The 24,916-nt window shown below is 28.6% G+C and overlaps 4 protein-coding genes across 4 annotated transcripts; 3 read left to right on the top strand and 1 right to left on the bottom strand.

Moving 5' to 3' along the window:
• Positions 1–933: 933 nt before the first annotated feature.
• LOC130797000 (tyrosine-protein phosphatase DSP5-like) lies at positions 934–9,835 on the top strand. The gene is made up of 6 exons (XM_057659464.1): positions 934–1,110; positions 6,836–7,036; positions 7,223–7,316; positions 8,782–8,830; positions 8,915–8,958; positions 9,263–9,835. Exons 1-6 carry the CDS (start codon positions 1,091–1,093, stop codon positions 9,533–9,535), a joined length of 681 nt encoding a protein of 226 aa, XP_057515447.1. The 5' UTR covers positions 934–1,090; the 3' UTR covers positions 9,536–9,835.
• A 549-nt stretch (positions 9,836–10,384) lies between these two features.
• On the top strand, positions 10,385–11,744 carry LOC130797123 (uncharacterized). The gene is made up of 5 exons (XM_057659607.1): positions 10,385–10,526; positions 10,588–10,655; positions 10,756–11,111; positions 11,344–11,404; positions 11,547–11,744. The coding sequence occupies exons 1-5, from the start codon at positions 10,385–10,387 to the stop codon at positions 11,742–11,744; spliced, it is 825 nt and encodes a 274-aa protein (XP_057515590.1).
• Positions 11,745–19,454: 7,710 nt separating this feature from the next.
• LOC130797002 (protein METHYLENE BLUE SENSITIVITY 1-like) lies at positions 19,455–20,272 on the top strand. The gene has a single exon (XM_057659466.1). It carries the CDS (start codon positions 19,572–19,574, stop codon positions 19,884–19,886), a length of 315 nt encoding a protein of 104 aa, XP_057515449.1. The 5' UTR covers positions 19,455–19,571; the 3' UTR covers positions 19,887–20,272.
• Positions 20,273–21,433: 1,161 nt separating this feature from the next.
• On the bottom strand, positions 21,434–24,556 carry LOC130797001 (seipin-1). The gene is made up of 2 exons (XM_057659465.1): positions 23,881–24,556; positions 21,434–22,939 (listed from the first exon to the last, which is right to left on the bottom strand). The coding sequence occupies exons 1-2, from the start codon at positions 24,388–24,390 to the stop codon at positions 22,235–22,237; spliced, it is 1,215 nt and encodes a 404-aa protein (XP_057515448.1). The 5' UTR covers positions 24,391–24,556; the 3' UTR covers positions 21,434–22,234.
• Between the last annotated feature and the right edge of the window lie 360 nt (positions 24,557–24,916).

Below are 24,916 nucleotides of genomic sequence, written 5' to 3' on the forward strand. Positions count from 1 at the left end.
AATTCAAATTTATTTTAAACACATACATTTAACCACATACTAATATATAATATTATTACAGAATAAAGATACTAAAGTTACATCAAAGCCAAAAATAAAAAGTTGGCCACCCTTATTGCTAGGATAAAGGCATGAGATAGGAGTAGCAAAACAAAATTCTCATCCAAATTATTACAAGTCGATATATTATCAAAATAAGGTAACATACGTGTAGCTTTTAAATCCCATCGTAAATTAAGCATCTTAATATGAAATAGAAATAAATTGTTCATGGGAAGCCCTTATTTTTTTTATACTAGCTTTTAAATTTCAGTAATTATATGCTTAGGTTTTGGAGCTATTATCTTTATTTTTATCCTTATCCTTACCCTTATCCTTACCCTTAGTTAAAATACTTTTTTTTATTTCAATAAATAAATTGAATGTTCTCATTACTTTGACAATATAATATAGTTCTTTTCCTTAGAAGGTCAAAAATTAGAGTACTAAAACAAATAAATATTTATCTTAATATAATATATCAAACTTAAAGCTAATAAACTCAACTTTTACAACACCAAATTATCATAATTAGCAAAACTATGCATATTATAATAATATATTAAGTACTTAAAAGATCATACTTTGTCCATCCCATTTAATATTTAACATTTTCTTTTATAGAAATCCTAAAATAATGAACTTTTAATTAATTTTTATCCCTTTTAAAGTGTCATAGTGATTTATTAGTGCAAGAATTGATAGCCATTAATTGAAGTACCTTTTATTTTAAGGAAAAAAAAAAGAAAAGGTGAGTGGTCCAAATAAAGGCAAAGATTCAAGAATCATCAAAGAAAATTCAGTGGCTATTCTAGTTGTGGCGGGACGCCAACACATTTCAACATTTTGATCCTCTATATAAACAGTCAAATTTTGTACACTCATTCTTCCACAACAAAAACTTACAAACATTATAATTAATAACATAGTCATTATTTTTTCATCATCTTTTTTCTTTGTCTAATTCATTCATTTTTATTTCTAGAAATATCATATATTCATATATCAAAAAATATTATTTATACGTGTGTTTTTGTTTCTACGTTGATCAATGGCTTGTTTCAAAAACAGGTGAGTTTATCACTAATTTTGTCTAATAATTTGGTATTATATGCATGATTTATGTTTTTGTGTCCTTAAATCCATATACATATCTATGAGAATTTTAATTATTTATTTTTTGTATTTGTAAAAGTTTTATATTAAATAAATGTTTGTTATTTTTACTGTAAAATTAAAATATTTAATAAAAACAAGATAAGTTAAGTGAAGATAGAGTTAAATTCTACATAACACAACTACAAAGAAGAAAATAATAAAGAATAATATTTTTTTATATTCCAATATATGTATATATATATATATACATATATATATATATATATATATATATGTATATATATATATATATATATATATGTATATATATATATATATATATGTATATATATATATATATATATATGTATATATATATATATATATGTATATATATATATATATATATGTATATATATATATATATATATGTATATATATATATATATATATGTATATATATATATATATATATGTATATATATATATATATATATATATATATATATATATATATATATATATATATATATATATATATATATATATATATATATATATATATATATAGGGGAGAGATCCAATGAGAAGGGTGTTGAAAATGAAAAGAGTAAGAAGGACTCTATACCCTTAATTTCACTAAAATAAAAAAAATCTATGGTCACGATTGAGCCAAAAATACATAATTGTAAAAGTAACTATGACATAAATTTTTAGAATGTTCTTACTTTATGACATAGTATCCTTTTTTTATACATAGTAACAAAATAAAATCAAACAAAAATCCTTCTTATCCTTCTTATTTTAAAATTCTTCTTATTTGATCATATATATATATATATATATATATATATATATATATATATATATATATAACTACCATTAAGTTAAAATAGTAAAAATAAATCTATTCATTTAGCTCATCAAATAATATGATTCAATAAGATTAGTATTAATTTAAAAATGAAGTATAGTAAATTTAACTTCCATGCATGGTACCTAACTTTTGGATCACCTATTCTAACTATATTTGAGAAGCATCCACTTTAGAAGTTAGTACTACCATGCATTTTTTCTTTTACTCTTTGACTTTCTTCATATTTCTACTTTAATTCATTGATTTCATTAATTTTTCCAACCTAGTATTGTTAGTTTCTATTCCTTTTTAACTCATGATCAGAAGCATTTATTTAATTTACGTATCCATTTTTATATATTGAATATTATCTCAAATAAAACTCCAGCTAGATTCGACTTTTACGTAATAATTCTACTCTTTCAGCCTATCATATGATAAACAAATACTTACACTACCTATTTTTACTATAGCTCAAAAAATCATGATAGTGAAAAGTTATATATATAATACTCCATATGTAAAGTGTGGGCATCCATTATGATCTTTATTTTTCATTATTTATGTTTATAAAATGTAAAAAAAAAAAATATTATATAAACCTTTTTCTGAAATAAGTTAAGTTTCACGATTGTTGAAAAAAAGAAAAAGAAAATAATACAAATAAAAAAATAGATAAAATTTTCAAGCGAAATATTACGTCAATGATAAAGAAGATGATGAAACCAAAGAACAAAACCATGTTTCCTAATGTACGAACATAAACTAATTTGAGTTTTGTCAAACCCAAACATTTTGACCCTCCCACTTTAAACTTGACTTTCAATACACAAACAAATTAGTTGCCAATAATTCACGCATGTTAGTTAATTACGCAGTCACATTTAACGTTGAAGTCTTTGATCATTTCCACTTTCGCACGGTGGCTTTTTTAAAATGATATTTTTTCAGTTCTGAAATATTTGTATTTAATTATGATATATTACGTCAAAAAAATAATAGAATAATGGTAATATATATTCATGTGTTCATTGTGCGTGCAATAGTTGTTTGAGTAGTTATTAGCAGTCGATAGTTATTTGGCAGCATTAGTTGTATAATTATAATTGTTACATATCTAAATGTAAATTAAAACTAATCAAAAAATAGTGCTTAAAATAGGTGTTAGGGTATAATTTGTTACAGAAATGTAGAGAAATTCTTAAATTACTATTTTTGATTTTGAAACGATACAAATTGTGAAAAAAAAATATCAATTATTAAGTAGAAAAACCCTAAAAAAAATTTAAAAATGAACTAATGTTTTTATACATCAATCATTACTAATGTTTATACTTCATATAATGTACTTCTAATTTACAATTCTCTTACAAAATTACTTAACATATAGCATTATAAAGTGACAATTAAAACTGAATAACTAAAAAGATATGTGTATTCTCTATTAGAGGAGTTCATTTGATTCTTCGGTCAATTCGAAAAAGTGTACTTTTTGGATTTGTTCAAATTAGATCTTGTGTCCGCAATTGTTTTACATAATTTTAAATTCATTTTGAAGTCGGTTTAAAGGCAAAATCGATAAATATCGGATCATTGGATATATTTTGATCACCTCTATTCTCTGCTTTCAGTTTATTAATTACACTTTAACTAAATTTGAATAAATTTATTCCTCTTATTTTACACCAATATTCATTTTAATTTATCTTATTAATTTAAATATCTTTGTTTTTTAACAATGACACATTCTTGTAATCTTACAGTAGTATACACAAAATTTTACTCATCACTTTAACGGTTTAACCTCTTATTTATAAATGAAAGGGACAGCGTAACAGTTTATCTTGATTTTAGCGAGGAATGTTGACAAATTATGGCCCTTCTAGAAAGTTGGTCCAATAATCGATACTCTTCACTTAGTCGTTATTATCAATATTCTTTTATCTTGATTATAATAAAAATTGTCTTTCTCAAAAAAATTTGTGATCAATTTTTACTTAGTTTTTTTCATATCTTAGTGTATATTGTAATTAAAAAAAATACTCTATATAGATTCCATTTTATAAATAGGAATATTAGATAAATAAATAATAAATAAATAATAATCTAGAACCCCCAATTTTCACACCTTATTAATATAGTATTTATTAATTTTTTTATTTTATATTTACTTATACCTTTTTGTTTTATTTTTATTTTTTTGGATGTGGTATAGAGTATTGACTCATTTACTCTTAGTCAAAATAGGGAGGGAGTTGTATATGAAAAGTGATACTTGGGAATTTAGATAGTAGGATATACTGTAAATTAATTATCAAAATTTAGTTTTTGAAAGTTATTGATTTAAAAATTTAAAATTAATTTCATATTCGTAAGATCATTTTAATTGTGAGACAATTTCATATAAGGAGCATAAAAACAACAAATTTGTATAATCAAGATAAATGTTTTAAATAATTTAATTAGACTATTTGGCCCAATTTAAAATGTCTCATAATAAAACTGTCTTAAATAAGATTTTGTAATTCTTGTTTAGTAGAGAGTCCAATCTATTGAAAATAAATATAGTAAAGTTGATCTGCCTTAATAATTCCTTTTTTTCTATCTTTCAATATATTGATGATAAAGTTTTTATTTCAGCTTAATTCTATTCTCATATCTAATTTCACTAAAAATTGAGTTTCATATCATTCAAGTAAATATCATTTTCCTTAAGTAAGATTTGAATTTAATCATCACCTAAAAAAGTTTAATATTACCTTTTTATCAGGCAAAATCATCAAATTTTTGTTCTTCTCTTTCCTCAGTATTTTGTATAGTCTAAAATAATGTAAATATCAATAAATTATGAAGCAATTTTTAGTCAAATAAATTAGCGAGAATAGTTCAAATACTCATCATCAACGAGGGCATAACATAATCCAACTCACATTAATCAACAATACCCTTAATAATTTTCAACCTTTCTCATCCAAAATCAACCCCAAAAATAGAAAATCAAAAATTTTTATCTTAACCTATAAAATCCTTCCAAGAAACACCCATGTAAATTATATATATATATATATATATATATATATATATATATATATATATATATATATATATATATATATATATATATATATATATATATATATATATATATATATAATCCACTTAAAAAAAATCTTTTTTATTTCCTTTTTAAAAATGTAGTATTAATTAATTAAACAATCTATTAAAAACCATCAAAAATCATGATATCAATAGTAAAAATTATGATATAGCTCTGATCCAGATGAATCAGATATCTAGAATTCGAATATTCAATTACCTCGAATGATATCGGTTATACAATTATTTTTAAAATTTTTCTAAAGCAAATTTAAATTTAGTAGATGAAGAAACCTAATATGTTGCAGTGTTTTTGAACTTTATGTTGCATTTTTTGCTTCAAGCACACCTAATAGGAGCATATATAATTTATTTTCTTCTCCATTGCGATATTCATAAAAAAAGGGTTATTTGGTACGGTTTAGGAGAACCGCAACATAAAGATAAAATCTTTTAATTTCTCATATAAGCTTTAATGTTTTAATAATTGATACTTTGGTGAACCGGAGCATATATAGTAGATTGGTTTTTTCTCCTGGTGTTCTACGGTATTCAAATGTTTAAGCGTACATTTAAATTTTTAAGCGTAAATAAATTAAGTGTTCTTTAATATCAATATGGTGAGATGCTCAATAAATTAAATTAACTAACAGTTGGCGGCGATCTTGCGAAATTTACTTTATCATTGTTACGTTTTACGTTTTCTATTTTAAAATCTAAAAATTTAAAATTTAAAATAAAAAAAAATCGAAAACCTAATATCTAGATTTTCGGGTTGATTCTTGATCTGATATCCAAAGTTTAAAATCTTCAATTTTTGAAATCAGAGATACGAAAGATCAAATTACTATATAAACCCTACCTATAGGGATTCTCTATGCTTACTGCAATAAAATGAAAAACATTCAAATTTATCTATTAGGCTTATAAAATTGAAGTAACATTAATAAATGAATGATTTGCAAATCACAACTTTAAAGTTTAGTATTTTTGCGAATTACAGCATTAATGTTCAGTTTTTGCAAATTAGATCCACCAAAGTGTCAACGTTTACAATATTTAGGCCAAAATACAGAATTTCGACCATTTTTGTGGACATAATTTTAGTTTAAGTGGTCGGAATTATGTGATTTGGCTTAAATGTTGTAGACGTTGATACTTTAGTGGCCGTAATTCGCAAAAGTACAAAATTTTAAGGCTATAATTCAACAATTATTTTTAATAAATAAATAAATATTCCTAAACTAAAATAAATAGATACTCTTAACTATTTTATAGTGATAGAGTGAGCTAAGGGAAATAACGAACTAGGTCAAAATCAAACTACATACATTTCCTAAAGAATAGTTTTTCTCTTCAACTAAAACCAAATAAGTAACAAATTCTCTATATTTATTGAAGTTTTCCCCTCACAATATTCGCAACAGAGAACAACTCCTAATTTTTCTCTCAAAAACCAAACGTTCATCATTTTCCTTTATATATTTCGCTATACTCCATTTTATATCAAAATCCTAACCGAGATTGAATTCTATCTTTTCCTTCCAAGGGTTTATCTTATTTTCCTTTATGAATTAATATTTATTTTTTAACTTTCCTCTTCACAATGTGGGAGATTCATTTAAGCATATGAATTTCAAATAAATGTTTGTGGGTTTCTGTTAAATTTTGATTCTTTTTCTTCTCCTACAAAATTTTTTGATTCCAATCAATAGTTTAGTTCTAATTACATAAAAAATTTTGAAGAATGGGCGTGATTTTGCGGGAAAAACAGCAGAAGAAGGAGAAGAAAATGGAAGAAGGTAGAGATGGTGTAAGGAGAGAGGAAGATGATGTCTTAAATCCTCCTAATAATTTTTCAATGGTGGAAGAAGGATTATATAGATCTGGGTTTCCAGAACCTTCCAATTTTGAGTTCTTGGAAACCCTAAATCTCAAGTCTATCATGTAAGTTCTATTTATTGTTCATATACAATTTTGCTCTGTTAATGTATTTAATGACCTTAATTATGCTTTTATAATCGAATAATTGCAATTATATGAAAAGCCCTTAATTATGTTTAATTAATTGACTAATTTTAATTATATGAATTGGATTAAATGTTTAATGTTGATTTTTCAATCTTTTTGTAGATATTTATGCACTGAGCAATACCCAGAAGAACACAAGAAGTTTCTTGATTCTCATAATATAAAATTGTTTCAATTTGGAATTGAAGGGACAAAGGTAAAATTCTTTCATTGTTTTAATGCTTAATTTCTATTTTTTTATAAGGTTTTCTGACTAATATTTACTTTTATGGAGTATATTCTATAATATTTGATTTTTTAAAAATTTTCTGGTATAATTTAGCAAATCAATCTGTGAATTGTTATCTGTGTATGAATTTATATTTTGCCTAAAACACCCAACAATTGGCTTGTTTTTTTTGTAATTGGCAGGGATTAGTGAATCAGTTGACAGTGGTAGGTGTAATAGTTAATCTAGTAGAATTTAAGATAAGTTTTTAATTAGGGATTGATAAAATTTAATTATTAAGTTAAATACTTAAAAGGGTTTCTTTTGTGGGATGAACAAATGAAATCATTATGATTAGCTGCTTTCTTTAGAAGTTAACTTGAGATTTGTTACAATAAAACATTAGAAAGCTTTTGAAAATGATATGTTTACATGGTCGGATCTTTCGATTTTTTTTCGTGTTTATGCTTGTCATAGAGCATAGATTCTTATTCATTAGTAGGATTTTAATTTTAATGATGCCTTTTCTTGGTTATGCTAAACATTAGGAAATGGTAAACATTGGTTAAAATTTCCTGTTAGTAAATTAGATTGCAATAAGTTCGATGGATGGTCTTCACCTAACGGAGCGGAGATGTGATCCGCTTTAAATATTAAGTGTGTGCGTGACAGTCTTCCCGTTTTTTCATCTGTTCCGGGAGAAAGTTGCTTGCTTTGGCTATCCTCTTACGTGCATCTTCCGTTTCACAACAAATTTCCTCCCCACCCTTTCCTTCTTCCGACCTTTCCATTTAGCATAAAGTCCGTGGAGGGAAATTTTTGAAAGTTACATATGAAAAGCGGATATCTATGGGATGGGATCATCTATTTTTTGATTTAGAAGGTTGTCGACCTGTTGTACTAAATGAACTTTTGACATGTGGTGAGAAGTAATCTGTTGGCCTTTCTTTTGGAGGGTCACATGAGTGGACTCAAAAGAAAAGTCACCATCATTGTTGGGTCATATGTGCATTTTAGAATGTATAGGGCCCTTAAAATTAATGGATAGACATCAAAATGCGAGTGATTTATTGATCAAGCTTCTAAAATCTTAATTAGCTGATTGAATCGCTAATAATTAAGTTAATAGTTTCTTTCCGATAGAAACTACTAATGAAATTTGAGGGAGTTGTCTGTTTATTGGTCATTGCATAATGGAGCTAGGTTGCCAAGGAAGTGAAGATGGATCCAAATGTTGAATTTGGATAATATATTGAGCGTATCGTGTTGAATTCAATGATATTGATTGTTCCATGATAAGTTAAGCTATCTTGTTATAGATGTGCGAGACTTTATCATTAAATCAGTTGGAGTAATCAAACTCCTTTGTATGTTAGCGACATAAAACATGATGTAAGAGTTAAACTGGAATGGAGTTTATTATTTTCTTATGCTGTTGCTGCGGCTTCTGCAGGAGACGATCCCTGGGGATGTCATCTCTAAGGCTCTTAGGATTTTGATAGGTAGTTTCACATGAACATTTACACACATAGACTACTCATGATGTTTTCCGATTTATTTATCTGATTCAAGCTTATTGTCTGCAGATGTGAGAAATTACCCGATTCTGATTCACTGCAAACGTGGAAAGGTAATGACCGAACTGCAACCATCTACTTGACTAATAAAGTTCTAGTTCATTTGCGTCATCTCAATATAACGGACCTCGTGGGCTATGGTTTGTCGCCATCCACTTCAGACCCCTTATCGTAGCTTATCTGAGCCCGATATATTGAGTATGATGATGATGATTAAAGTTATAATGTGACATACTAATTCCTAGTGTGGCGTGTTATTTCGGGATAAACCGATAGAATTAATATTTGTTTCTCATTGATGATCACCGCATTGCTCTTATCAGCCTTAACTCATTTAAATCACCCGTGATTTTGCAGCATCGCACAGGTTGCCTCGTGGGCTGTTTTAGGAAACTACAGAATTGGTGCTTGTCCTCGGTTTTTGAGGAATACCAGCGCTTTGCAGGCGCCAAAGCAAGAATAAACGACATGAAGTTCATGGAGAGGTATGACGGATTGCACATTCGACAATCCCTTTACAGTATCATCTACCAATACCAAGGCTATGGTTCAAATAAGAGGCGTTTGCTCGACAGAGGAGAACAACTTACCCAAAACCCGCATCAGAACAAGCTAGTCTCTTTGAGGTGATTTCCGGCAGATGATTCGCTTGCCAAAACTTTCAACCTAATGCTTTTCCTCCATTCTTTTATACTCTAAATGGGAAAGTTCTGTTTTAGCTGTTCTTTTGCTAATAATGAATCTTCAAGACATTTTAGGACTAGTGTGGTGTGGATATATATCATTTTTTTTCCTTATTTTTTCCTTCACTTCTCTATTTTATTTTGATTTATCTACACTCATAGGACTAATTTGAGGGAAATAAAGAAAACCCTGTATCATTTTGAAAGAAAAATATTGCAATATACATATTTTTTTTAGCAAAGAAAACTTTTCCTTTATTTTTTTCCACTTTTCCTCTTTAGAGCATCTTGTATGATCTTTTGATTGTTGTCATATTCCTATGATGATTTTTAACAACAATATAACTTATTTTAAGTATCTATTGTTTGTTGTATAATTGAATAAAAAGTTGTTGAAAATAGGCAAACTTGAACTATTATTAGTATAACAAATATAGTAAATGTATATTTATAAGATAAGAGAAATTACAGGACATTATATTTAGCTTCAAGATAACTATAAAAGTGTACTTTTATAATGTAATTATAAGATAATCAAAAAAAACATAAAAGTTTTTAAATAAGTGATTACACATTCTTATATAATATTTTTAATATTCTTTTTCCTCTTACGTTGTGCATATCATATTTCTTACATATAGGTATTTGCAAATTTCCTATTATTTTCTACATAGTATCAGTGCCAGAATTATAAAATAATATATAAATTTGAATAATAACGTTGTCAAGTAACACATTTCAAGTGCCCCTTCCAAAATTATCAAATGCAGAATTTTACAATGACTGGGTAGTTCATATGAGAGTACTCTTTCGTGCCCAAGATTTATGGGATATTGTTGAACATGAATTTAAAAATGTCAAGGACTCTACAACATTTGAGGCTTTGACAAAAGAGGAGAAAGATTCATTAATTGAAAAAAGAAAAAAAAGATCAAAAGGCATTGTGCTTTATATTTTTTTCTATTGAAACAAAAAATTTCTTTCAAAAAATTTCTTTAGCTGAAACTGCACATGATGCGTGGGACATTCTGCAGAAGTCCTACAAAGGAGATGAAAGAGTTAAACAAGTACGTTTGCAAATGTTACGTGGCCAATTTGAAAATTTAAATATGAATGAAGATGAAACAATGGAACCTATTTTTATCGGTCCAATATATTGTTAATCAGTTACGAGCAAATAGTGAAAATATTAATAACCAACGCATAGTTGAAAAAATTACACGATCAATAGATTCTAAGTTTGATAATGTTGTTCCAGCTATTGAAGAAGGGAATGACATGTCTCAAATGTCCTTAGAAAGATTAATGGATTCGTTGTCATCACACGAACAACGAATGAAATATCGCAACAATAATATTAATTATAATTCTGAGCATGCTCTACAAAGTAGAGCACATGTTACTACTCGAGGTGGATATAACAATGGTCGTGTTCGTGTTCGTGGTCGTTGCCGTGGTCGAGGTCGCGGTAAAGGAAGAGGAGGAACTTATTTTTCCTCTAATAAGGGAAAAAAATGGAAAAGGTAGTTCTTCAGGAATTCGTGGAAAGGCATTTAATAATCGGGATAAGTCCAAAGTACAATGCTATAAATGCGAATGATTTGGACATTTTGCATCAAAATGTCAATCCAAGTCGCAACGTCATCAAGATAAGCAAGCTAATGTTGCTGAAGCAGAGTAACCATTAGTTCTTGCATGCAAGCAAGGAGCGGATACTAAAGCAAACAATATTTTGTATCTTGACACTGCTTGTAGTAACCATATGACAGGTCAAAAAGATATCTTTAGCTTCTTAGATAAATCAGTTCAAGGAGAAGTTATTTTTGGAAAATAAAACAAAGGTCCCTGTGAAAGGTAAAGGTGATATTAGTATTCATTTTAAGGATGGTACTAATGTTACCATTGTTGATGTATTTTATGTACCTGATTTACATTGAAACTTATTAAGTTTGGGTTAGTTGTTTAAGAAAGGACAAAAGATTGTATTGGAAGATGGAGTTTGCGAGATCAAAGGCAAAAATGATAAGACTATTACAAGGGTGAAAATGACAAAGAATCGCATGTCTCCTTTGTCTATTCATACTAAATATTTGATGAACTTGCAAGCTATGATTAAGGATAGCAACTCGATATGGCATCTTCGTTTCGATCATTAAATTTTAAAGGTTTAAAATTATTAACCTAAAAACAAATGGTGACAGGGTTACCAAATATAAAAGCTCCTAGTAATCCTTGTGAAGGTTGTATACTAGGAAAACATCATAGAGATTCATTCTCAATTAGAAATTCAAGGCGTGCAAAACAGTCACTAGAGTTAGTTCACACTGATATATATGGACCGGTTGAGGTAGAATCTATTGGTCACAAAAGGTATTTTTTTTACTTTTCGTGGATGATTATACAAGAAAAATATGGATATATGTTCTTAGAGAAAAATCAGAAGCATTCAACAAGTTCAAAGAATTCAAAGCTCTTGTTGAAAAGCAATGTGGATCTCATTTAAAAACATTAAGATCAGACAGAGGAGGAGAATTCACGCCTAATGAATTCAATGACTATTGCAAGCAAGAAGGAGCTAGGCGTGAGTTAACTGCAAGCTATACTCCACAGCAAAATGGTATAGTAGACAGGTAAAATCGAACAATATTTGAGATGGCGAGAAGCATGTTAAAGGCCAAAACATTTAGCAAAGCCATATTGGGCTGAGGCTGTTGCTTGTTATGTTTATTTATTAAATAGGTGTCCAACAAAGAGCGCTCGTGGAAGGACACTAGAAGAAGCTTGGACAGGTAACAAACCAGATGTCTCTCATTTTCGAGTATTTGGGTGCATTACATATGCGCATATATTTGATGAGAAGAGGAAAAAATTAGACGATAAAAGTAAAAAATGTATCTTCATTGGATACAGTGATGTTACAAAAGGTTACAAGTTATATAATCCGGATAGAAAAGAAGTAATAATAAATAGGGATGTCCACTTCGCTGAAGACGAAGAATGGCAATGGGACAAGGCGACTGATACAAATACTAATGTTAGTGTGAATGAAACAAATTACAATGATACTCCTGAACGTGTTACCACAGAGCCATTGTCGTCGGCATCATCATCACCACAAGTAAATTACTAGGAATTTTGTGATTACTAGGGATGATCATGAAAGTGATAATGATGCAAATGATAATATAGCAAATTTTTTCTTATTTGTTGATTGTGATCCTATCTCATTTGATAATGCAATAATAAATGAGAAGTGGGTCCAAGCAATGAAAGAGGAGATTCATTCCATTGAGAAAAACAATACTTGGGAACTAACTAGTTTACCACCTAGAAAAAAGGCAATCGTTGTGAAATGGGGTTATAAGACATAGTATAAACCTGACTTTGAGGTAGATCGCTATAAAGCAAGGTTAGTGGGCTACAAGCAAAAACCCGGGATTGATTACTTTGAAGTTTTTGCACCTGTTTAAAGAATGGAAACAATTACAATGATTTTTGTCTATTGCTGCAAAAAATAAGTGGAATATTCATCAAATGGATGTTAAATCAACATTATGGTATACTTAAAGAGGAAGTATATATTGAACAACTCCTTGGTTTTATTAAGAAAGAAAGCGAGAATATTGTTATCATCTCAAGAAAGCATTGTATGGGCTAAAACGAGCTCCCCGTGCATGCTATTCTCGCATTGATACATATTTATTAGAAGACGGTTTTTATAAATGCCCACATGAGCATACATTGTATGTGAAGTTGAAAGACAATGGTGACATTTTGATCTTGTGTTTATATGTTGATGATTTAATATTCATTGGGAATAGTGAGAAAATGTTTATAGAATTCAAGGAAGCAATGAAACAAAATTCTGAGATGACAGATTTGGGTTTAATGTCATACTTTCTTGGTATTGAAGTACACCAAGACAAAGAAGGTATCTTTGTGTCGCAACAAAAATATGCCACTGATATTTTGAAAAATTTAAAATGGATACAATAGCTCCTATAAGGACTCCAGTAGCAGAAAAGGTAGAGATGAAAAAGGAAGGCAGTGAAAACTAGTGAATCTAACGTTTTTCAAAAGATTCTGGATATGTTTTCTATTTAGGAAATGGAATTATATCATGATCATCTAAGAAACAACCTGTTGTAGCCCTTTTAACTGCAGAAGCCGAATACATTGCAGCTGCACAAGCATCTTGTCAAGAAGTATGGTTAAGAAGAATGTTCGAAGATCTTAATCATCATCAAAACTTACCAACTATTATAATGTGCGATAACAAGTCAGCTATGGCACTAGCAAAAAATTCAGTTTTTCATGGTCGGAGTTAGCACATTGATCTTCGTTACCACTACATAAGAGATCTTGTAAAGAAGAACGAGATTGAACTTCAGTTTTGTAAATCTGAAGAACAAGTGGAAGATATATTTACAAAACCCCTAAAAGCCGAGTTATTCGAAAATTTCAAGTCTATGCTTGAAATCGCAAATTATAGCAATCATAATTGAGATTGTTTTAAGTTTGAGAAGGAGTGTTGAAAATAGGCAAACTTGAACTATTATTAGTATAATAAATATAATAAATGTATATTTACTATTTAAAGTTTATAGGATAAGAGAAATACAGGACATTATATTTAGCCTCAAGATTACTTTAAAAGTATACTTTTGTAATGCAATTATAAGATAATCAAAAAAGAATAAAAGTTTTTAAATAAGTGATTGCACATTTTTATATAATACTTATAATATTCTTTCTTCTCTTACTTTGTGCATATCATATTTCTTACATATAAGAATTAGCATTTTCTATTATTTTCTACAAAAGTGAAGATACTTGTTTTTAATAAATTAAGGGAAGATTTTGAACATATTTAATATGTTTGATTGTACAGGGCACTAAAAAATTGAGAATCACAATATTAAATTACGTAATATTTCTATATGTCTTAAAGATACAAATTCTTAAAAAGTATCATAATTTTTTAAATTGCATAGTATTTTTAAAAAAATTTATCAATTTTTACTCTTTTCTTCATAAACCGTGCATTCCCTGAGACATATATCTATCTAGTTTTATTGAAAATCTTCGTTAATTTATGATCAATGCTTATCTTTTTCTTGACATTGACTGTAAGTGCCTAAGTGGCCCTTATGAATTTAGACCCTTTGAATTATGCATGGATTTCCTAGATGCCCTTTTCTTGGGCTCAGATAAAGAATCACCATTTTTCTTGTATTTGACTTGACTCCTTTTTTGATACTTTTGGTTAGAGGTATTCAAAGTTGAAGTGACATTCATCTGATCTCGTTGCTGAATATGATTTTGATCTGATTTCAATATAAATTTAAAATTACGTAAAAATTAATGTGATCACAACACCTAATTTTGAGCAGATTTGAAATATTTGACTCAAAATCGACCCAATGAACCAAATAAGCATATCATATATTTTATTCAATAAAAGCAATTTATTAGACGAGTTGATCTCATTGTTTTGGAATTAATTCTCTGATATTATTATAATCATTATAATAAAAATTATATTACTATAATAAAAAAATTGCATCTACTAGTAAACACATAAATCAATATCAAAATTTAGAGATCTGCAATTGGGCTAAATATATATTAATTTAAAGATGAGTCCAACCAATCCGGTACTAATTTGAGCATAAATATATACATAGTGCGACCCAAAATATTTTGTTAAAACCCAGCCCAATAAGCTGAATGAAGTGCAGAATCTAGTTGGAAGCAAATTCTCATTTAAAATGACTTTATTTTATGACAATTTATCATTGAGCTAAATCTATCCATAATCTATCTATATTCATAACTATTACTAAAATAAAACACGGATGACATCATCATTTTTCAAAATTATTTACATGTCACAACATCAATAAAAGTTTTCCCTCCAAAACTCAATGATGATGTCACTGTTATTATGACTAATATTTATATCTTTTACTTTACCTACTTTGTAATTATGACTATAATATTATTTATATAGATTGATTTTTTATTGTTTAGGTTATATACTTATATTATTTAATGTATTAGAAAACCATGTATTTTATTTCTTTTTTCAATTATTTATAAAATCTTTTCAATTTTATTTATTAAATGATTATAAAATCTTAATTTATACAAATATGTCAGAAATTTTAATAAAGCTGTACATCGTACAGGCATTATCTAATATTCCAACATATTAAAAAATATTCATATTAAAATAGTCATTTTTAAAAATTTAGACTTCTTATATAAACAATTCTGACATTAAGTTATCTCATGCAAGATCTAAATTTCTGTATGAGACAGTTTTATCAAAAGATGTACTTTATACATAGGTTAATTAATCCAACTAATATAAATTATTAGCATATAAACATTTTGTTTTATGCTCATCACACCAAAAAACAATCTCTTACAAAAATTGCTTTTTTACAATGAGGAATACCATCAATACGCCCAACATGTTGGTTTCTTAACAAGTCCACTTTAAAACAAATGATCCATTCTAGAATGTAATAGGTGATGAATGACGATTACATATTAGGTAAATTAATATCATAATACATAAATTTTTAATTAGTACGTTTTCACCATTAAATAGTCCTAAATTACACTAAATTTTTTAAACTAAATTAATTTAAATATTCACTTTCATACATAAAATACTCAATTTATTTTGGTTAATGTTTTCAAAATTAAAATTTTGACAATTTAGATATCAAGATATATTTTTTTGATTTTGACTTTTTATATTCATTTATTCTCTGTGAGATAACTTCTTACGTTAGTTGTTCATATTCATATTGTTATATTTAAAACTAAAGGTAAAGGAGTAGAATATATTCTACGACTAAATTGGATTTGAAATGTGCAACGATTGAGCACTTTACCAATTTTAAAATATTTACGTTTGTTCTTTCTTTGATATTTGTGTCCCTTTATAAAGTATAAAACAAAGCATAAACCCTATGAGTTATGATATTAAAAGTCAAATATATAAAGGTTATGGATTCAAAACACACCCAACCCTCTAGAATATTTATTGTTAATATAAGTAGAGTTTTAACCTATAAGATCTCGTTTAAGTGGTTGTAATAGGGTTTGTAAGATCATCGAGTTTATAACATATCATTAATATACCATAAGTTAAAACTTTCTATTTTAAGACATGTAGTATTTACTTTATCAGTTTTGAAACAATTTATTTACTTAAACAAATCAAATTTCAAGTGTTTGTAAATTTTTCTTTTGGCCTTAGTGTCATATCCATGTTTTAGATTATTGATGTGCTCTTAAATTATCTTTTGGTGTTCTTGCCATCTTGCTTCTCTTGTTTCTTTATTAGTTTTTTTGTTTTTTTTGTTGGTTCTACTTATTTATTTTATCTATATGCATTCATTTTATCTTTCCGTGTAGCTACGTCACCTTATCTCTTTTGGCCGCGCTCTTCTTTATAGGTATGAGTTGTCGCCGTCCTTTCCTCTCCAGACTCTGTCTATAATTTTCTATGAGCGGGATATAGAAGGTAGGATGTTGATAATGTTGCTTTAGTGCTTGATGAGTTGATTCCAAGCTAGTTCTTACATCATTTAATTAATTAGATCCTTTAAATTTTTCCATTAAGGTAGTGCCTAGTAGGATGTTCATTCTTAAATAGAAACTCCTTTATTCCATCTTATTTGTTCTCCTCACTTTTTCCAAATAGAAAATTTCATAAAAGTTTTCTTATTATAAATCTTTTTATTTTAAGATATGTTTCTTATCCTCATTTACCTAGCAAATTTCTTACTACAAAATAATAATATATTTACAATTTTACCTCAAGAAGCAACGTGATTCCATTTCTTTAAGTTAAACCTTCAGTGTTAATAATGTTTCAATTTTTTTTAAATTTTTTACTCTCTTATAATTGGATTTTATGATTTCCAATGCACATATTTATTATTGCTAACAATTTATTATTTATAGTAACACAAAATCAACATATTTCAACATTTTACTATCCTCTTTATCTTCTTCCATATTTTAAACAATTATTCTCTTGAGAAATTGTCTCTTTGTGAGATGTATTTCAAATCTAGTCAATTAATAATTAATGTCTATTTAACATATTTTTAATGTCTATTTATATTATTTTTAATGCTTATTTATTATATCCTTAATACATATTTTTAATATTTTAAATGTTTACTTATATTATCTTAACACAAAAATTTATGAATTTAAATTGATTAACATTATTACCCACTTACCTAGCTAGTTGCCTGAAAAAGTGGCTGGTCAAATTGTTAATGGACAACCAAGATTTGCACGAATTACTAAGAGAATCAATGGTTTCATTTTTGTATGCACTCCTTTTGTAGGGAAACATTTTTATTTTAGTCCGTATTTTATATTTTAATAATAATGTTTTAATCATAATTTTTGATTTTTAATCACACATTACTCTTCATTTTTAATTTTATTTATGTAATTTAATTGCTTTTACTATTTTCTTAATACCTGTGCAATTGTAGTTTATTTTATTATCAAGGGCACGAAAGTAATATAATGTACAAAGGAAATACTCTTTTGTTTACCTTTAATATTCTCATTTGCTTTTTACACGGTTTTTAAAATATGTGTTTGAGACTCAATATATATAAATACATTTGAAAAAAAATATTAAAGTAATTTTGTTATTGCACTATTTTTCTTATTTGAGAGTTTTCTATTACTAGGAGTCTTAACTCTTTTTAGTAAGAAAAATTACTTAGGACTTTTTTTGGCACATTTATCTTTTAATTTTAGTGTCCTTAACCTTTTAGTTTACCTTTTAGTGTCTTTAACCTTTTGCTTTTATCGTTTCCTTTCTATTAGTTCATTGTTTTCTTTTGTAGTGGTTCTACTTTTTTTTTAATAGGCCTTTAAGTTATCTATCACGTGTAATTACGTCTCTTTATCTTCCTGGAGCCGGGGGACTCTTTTGACCGTACTCTCCTTTATGGGTATGAGTTACCGTCGTCTTTCCCTCCCCAGACCCTGACCTTAGTTTACTATGAGCAGGATATACTGGGTAGATAGATGATGATGATTTATCTTTCAATGTCATCTTAAAAAAGGTAATATTGAAATTTTCTAGCTAGAAGAAAAAACTAAAGATGATTTTCACATGTAAACCTTATGATTCAATATTTAACCTGAATGTCATTATAAGCTACTATCTTAGTGTTTGTGCCATTGTAGGTGGGTGCAAATAAATACGAAGAAAGTATATCATAAAACCTTATACGTCGAGATAAATCTAATAATATTTTATATTTTATAAAAAAGTCTTGTATAAAATCATCTTTCTTATCTAGCATATTTTCTTTTGGAAAATATATGGAAACTACCAACATTTGTTTGAACCCTAAGTTAACTCAAAATTCTAAAAATTAATGGGGCACAACCCAGAATTTTTGATTCGAAAGTTGAAAATAATCTAGCTAAAAAAAAGGAAAAATAAGGTTATAACCAATTTTCTTAATTTTGTCAAATTTTTCGATTTCACATATAGTTGATAAATTGGGGTTCCACAATCTTGAAAAATGTACACCACCAATTGGATAACATAACAAAATGTCATATTTACCCTTGGGCTTAACCAAAACATTAAAACGCTGAATTTCCAAAAAAGACAGCTACTTTTGTGAGAGACTGTCTCTTTAAAAGAAACTTTAAAACAAGAAGTCAATATTAATTTTTTTTTTTTAATTTGTATTAATTGAATTTTTTAACCCATATATCTAATGCGTCTGTCATTTACAACAATTTATGAAAAAAAAAAATCACTTTAAAAGAAATTTCTCCAATTCGCAATATAAATTAGGGTTTTCTTTTCTCCCTTCCAACCCTTTCTTCTCCCCCAAAATCATATCAATTCATTCTATCTTGCAAACCCTAGGTGAGAGAAAAACCCCTAAAATCCCCCAAATCAAAAAACCATGACAGGAAAAGCTAAGCCAAAGAAGCACACAGCCAAAGAACTCGCAGCTAAACTCGACGCCGCAACCACCAATCGTGGTGGCGGTAAAGCCGGTGTTGCAGATCGTACGGGCGCAGTCAAAGGTGGTCATGCCAAATTTGAATGTCCTCATTGCAAAACCACTGCTCCCGATGTGAAATCAATGCAAATTCATCACGATTCTAAACACCCAAAAATCCCTTTTGATGAATCCAAGATTAATAATCTTCATGCGAGTACGTCTACCGATCCCAACAAACCTAAGCCTGGTGTTCGTGGTAGTTTAAAGAAGTAATTTTTCCTTTTTTTTTTGTAATTTTTATGGTCAAATTCTGATTTTGTCATGTGGGTTCCTGTCAAAACCTGGTTATGTGATATGGGTTTCTTTGTTCTTGATGTCGTGAGATATAATATGATGTGCAGTTGCTTTTCTTGATCCTGAATTGATTGAGGAAAAGAAAGATTGATGAACAAAAAGGGGATTAAGGAGCATTAATTTATTCATAATCAATGTCTTGGCTATGGATTAGTGTTTGTTTATCTTTCATCATATTAAATCCGAGTTTGTGGTGTTTCAATAAATGTATAATAGGAGCTTTTCTTCATCTTTTCTGATTTCTGAATAATTTTGAGATCTGAGTTTTAATTAAATGTATAATAGGAGCTTTTCTTCATCTAATTCTGATTCCTGAATAATTTTGAGATCTAAGTTTTAATTAATTTACTTTATCTATGCTATTTTGCCTATGATTTATTTCGATGACCTATATATTTATTGTTCTTTTTTTTTTTGATTATAGGGGATCAAGTTAAAATGAATTATTAAATTGCACATAACGCAAGTACCAATAAGTAATCGAAAATATTTTTTTTGTTATGGGTAATGTTGGGTATATTCAACCTTTAAACTAAGTGGAAGTCACATGAGAGCAATTGAAGTTGTTGATTAATGTTTTATCAAAATTAATTGTTTAAATATTAGTGGAGTAATTATTTAATTACATGTTATTGGACTTAAACTAACAAGTATCTCCATCCGATTAACACATGGGAAGAAGTGGTGTTATTTTGGTGCAAAATTTGATGACAAGATATAAAAATACTTGCAAATAGCAAGGCTTATGTGATATAAATTGATGATAAGCCTTAAGCAATCTTTTAGATAGTTGAGATATTATATTATTAAATAATAAATTTGTTGAGGGAAAAGTGAGAATCATAAATATAAAAATATATATATATATAGAAATCATAACTAATAAAAATATATTTTTATAAAGTTAGCGGGAAACATATTAGGATAATAAAGGATATAAAAATGTTATGAAATTAGTGGAAGATATGTAGGAACTATAAGCATTATTAAAAGATTAAAATGAGAATGAATAAGGTTATTTTTGTTCAAAATTTGTGATAAAAATAAAAAGATTTCTTATGAGAATAAGAAAAGAAACATCCAAAATGAACGGATGGTGTATTGTTTAAAATAGAATTAAATTGATAGACTTATTATCAAATTGTAGAATCTAGTTATTGGTGGTGTTTGGTATAGTTATTCCATCTTTAGCTTATATGATCATAAACTAAGGAATATGAATATCATTTTGGTGATTGAGTTAAAGATGTTGAAAGGTAGAACTACAAGTGTGATTTAAGCTATGGTTAACATTTCTTTTTTGAGCTTAGTATAAGGCTAGTGGTGAATTTTTGCTAATTATGGCAGGAAAGTTGAGAAAAAACTATTCCCAAAAATAGAAGTGAACATAGACTTTGAGTTGGGATCAAAAAATTTCAAAAAGATTTATTAGGTGAAAGGTGGAAAATATTTATGAATTTGGAGTGTATTTGAACAAAAAAGATCAAGTATTGGTTTACAACTAAAAGTCTAACATAACAAACATTGCCATTTATCGATCTCAAATTGATCCAACACTTGAGAAGAACAATCAAACAAAGAAAAATAAATCCGACACCGACACCATTTTTCTGAATGAAGTTCATACTTATTCCGCAACTGAGATAAAACCCCATTCTCAAAATACGTTGTTGGAAAAATTGGGTTAGAGATCGCCTTAATCGAATGTGTATTCCGTCTCCGTCGTGTTTACATATTGAACGAACACCAAGTATTTACACTAATGCTTCTTCTGCTTCTTAATTCCAATCGCTTCATAGTACAATACAATACTTTGAAGGTGTTAAAAATCTGATGAAAACAACATCAAAGAGAACACTAAATAGACATGTACTCTTATCATTTCATAGGGAAACAAAAATGAAAACAACAACCTATTGAGCAAAAAATTCATGCTATTTTACACTATGGTTTAAACATCATCCTAAGTTTTACCAAAAAAGTCGTATCGTAGCATCTAGCAATGGCAATGCGATAAACGTAGTTGTCGATCATATTACCGATCACATTGCTGAATGCAGATGTGGCTGAAGGGTGTATATATAACATGAATGTTAACAGTACTGGTAAGTAGTACTAATAGTAAAGAAAAGATATCATTAACCCTTTTTTATTATAAATAAAACATAACACCCCATTTGGTAACATATTACATTTTGCTTATGCATTTACTAATTATCAAATTTAGCCAACATTATCTTGCATAGATGTAACTAAACATGCAAGAGTTAGCTCACCAAAGGATACGAGCATTCTGAGTCACCAACATCTTCTTCCAAGGCAGGACCGAGATCTTCTTTTAACACAGTGTAACTTGAAGCCGATGTTGAACCAACAATATCCGAAAAAGCACTTTTACTCAAAAGCGCGGCCTTTCTCTTCCTTCTACATTGTTGCCATTTTCTAAGTGTTTCCGAGAACTCTTTCCCTTCTCGCATTCTCACCTCCGATGACTCATCTCTTATAGCATCGGCTCCTCTTCCGTCACCTTCATGATGATCACTTGCTCTTACGATCGGAAAAAGTAAGAAGGATCTAAAGAAGCAAAAGAGGAGTAAAAGAAGCATAATATAGAAATACAATGAAGTCCACACATAGAAAGTCCATTTCCAATCATGGATCAACTCTTTCAACCTAGGTAACTTGGAGTGCATTATAATCTCGGCCTCGTAGATTTGAGGTAGTAAGTACGGAAACCCTGCACGAGGCATAAGTGTGATCTTAATAGCTTCTGTTCTTAAATTGTTGTCCTCCTTGTATCGAAGCATTTGCACTTTCATCTTCTGAGTCTCTCGGGATAACCCAAGTAATATAGGGAAGCTCATTATAAATGTACGCATTAGCCTTATAGGATAGCTATGAAATTCTAGCATCGAAGGTTGGCTTGATCTAGCTATTACTTTTCCATTGGTTGACACAACTTCTGCCATCAACTATCGACAAAAGAGAACGCAATGAAGCTCAACAATCAGTAACCTCTTCATCAGCCAAAAAAATTTAAAACATCGCTTATTTTACATTTTTTTTCGTAATTTTAGGACCTAAAAGCTCTACAATCAAAAACATTATATTTGTAGGTTTAACGGCTTTTTCGATTATTGGTACTAAACGATGGTAGTTAATGATTTATAGTATAAATTTTCATGAAATATACAATGTTATTCCCAAAACTTTGATCGTAAATTTTAGTATTTTTTTTCACACTTTCTATTACTACCTAATAAACATTTTCATTTGGTAATGTGTTGGAATGAATTGCGAGACAATGAGAAGCCATTTTTCTACTAAAAATTAGACAAATTTTTCATACTTACTATGTCGTATGAGTCATGTACGGTGAAACATCTATTAAAGCCATTTTTCTAGTACACTTTACACTTGCAATTTCTATATATAAGTACATTGAAACTTCTTTAGAAATCTTGATCAATAATTTTGATAATTTATTGATTGTATCAAATAATAATGCACAATTTCACCTAATCTCAAGTCAAATACATGCAAATCCACAAATCTTGGGTAGTATATGTACCCACTGTTTTCTTTAATTCTTATTCACAAATCTTCTCTCATTTTCTCACTTTTTAAATCCTACCCACACAATTTAGTGATTCATACAAATTTCTTAATACTTGTGTCAATCATGGATTGTTCAACCTTATTAAGCACATTATCGTTTGATTTTGTTCTAGATCTGCCAGTGTAGTAGATAGGTCCAACCTACGTCTATCAAAGTACAACAAACCATAATTTATTTTTTCCGATTCAGAATTAGTTATAGTCAAAAACCAACCATACTAAGCTTTAATTTTACGAACTAAAGTAGCAAACGAACATTCATCATAATCAAAACTAAATCTCGAATCAAGATTACCTGATAGACACCAACATCACGATTATAATCGGAATCAGGGAACACAAATTGAACACAAACATGAAAAGTATGCCCAACAGGTACTCCACTACTCTTTCTACCTTCTCTTCCTCTAAACACAAACACAGCTTCAGGATTAACATCAGTATAATCAAAGTACAACTTTTCTCTTATAACTACAGGATGTTCTACCCAATAATTTACCAACAACACCCCAAGTAGAATTGAAAACAACATCATCAAGCTTAGGACCGTGCCCGCGTAAACGGCACCGAGTAGCCCTTGCCCGACTTTTCGAGCCATCTTTAGAGCTTGAACCCGACCTGAACCTGAACCCGAATCATCGAGGGTAGAATTGGAAAGGGGAGGAGATTTGAAGGATGATGGGATTAAGATGGAAGACAGAGTATTGGCTATAAAGTCTATTTGGGTTTCAAGTAGGTTTGGAAACCAGTTTGTGAGTAGTGTTATTTTTTGTATTATGTTTATGCCTTTTTGTTGACCTTCCATTGTTGTGATGTTGAAGTTTGAGGATCAATGGAAGGAAGAGGTGATGACTAATGAGTGTTGTTTGAGAATGGATGAGAGGAAGATGGTTTGGAATGGAGGCATGCACTGTGAGAGTTTATTTGACATGTGTCTTACTCATGGGAGGTTGGAAACCAGGTGTTCCAAGGATGGTCTTGGAGTTTAGAAAATGACGTTGTGATATATATAAATAAATTACAGTCTTAAAATTTAGCATTTTTTCCAAATTATAGATTTAATGTTTATTTTTTTGCTAATTACAGCCATTAAAGTATCAAAGTTTACAAGTTTAAGCCAAAAACATATAATACCGACCATTCATCATCAAATTCCGACCACTAAAATGGACGAAATTATGTGTTGGCCTGAACCTGTAAACTTTGATACTTTGTTGGATGTAATTCGCAAAAAATAAACATTAAGACTATAATTCGCAAAGGTGTTAAACTTTAAGACTATAATTTGCTAATATTCTAAATAAAATAAAATAAACTAAAATATATATGGA

Source organism: Amaranthus tricolor, chromosome 12, assembly GCF_026212465.1.
Source record: "Amaranthus tricolor cultivar Red isolate AtriRed21 chromosome 12, ASM2621246v1, whole genome shotgun sequence".
NCBI lineage: Eukaryota > Viridiplantae > Streptophyta > Magnoliopsida > Caryophyllales > Amaranthaceae > Amaranthus > Amaranthus tricolor.

Excerpts from the sequence above, each read along its gene's own strand:
- LOC130797000 (XM_057659464.1), top strand. The coding sequence starts at position 1,091 with ATGGCTTGTTTCAAAAACAG. Across the intron at positions 8,831-8,914 it reads GGCTCTTAGGATTTTGATAG|ATGTGAGAAATTACCCGATT; the intron begins GTAGTTTCACAT and ends TATTGTCTGCAG. Across the intron at positions 8,959-9,262 it reads TTCACTGCAAACGTGGAAAG|CATCGCACAGGTTGCCTCGT; the intron begins GTAATGACCGAA and ends GTGATTTTGCAG.
- LOC130797123 (XM_057659607.1), top strand. The coding sequence starts at position 10,385 with ATGAGAGTACTCTTTCGTGCCCAAGATTTATGGGATATTGTTGAACAT. Across the intron at positions 11,112-11,343 it reads AAGGGAAAAAAATGGAAAAG|TAACCATATGACAGGTCAAA; the intron begins GTAGTTCTTCAG and ends CACTGCTTGTAG. Across the intron at positions 11,405-11,546 it reads ATAAATCAGTTCAAGGAGAA|TTGTTTAAGAAAGGACAAAA; the intron begins GTTATTTTTGGA and ends AGTTTGGGTTAG.
- LOC130797002 (XM_057659466.1), top strand. The coding sequence starts at position 19,572 with ATGACAGGAAAAGCTAAGCCAAAGAAGCACACAGCCAAAGAACTCGCA.
- LOC130797001 (XM_057659465.1), bottom strand. The coding sequence starts at position 24,390 with ATGGAAGGTCAACAAAAAGGCATAAACATAATACAAAAAATAACACTA. Across the intron at positions 22,940-23,880 it reads GTGATGTTGGTGTCTATCAG|TTGATGGCAGAAGTTGTGTC; the intron begins GTAATCTTGATT and ends TTTTGTCGATAG.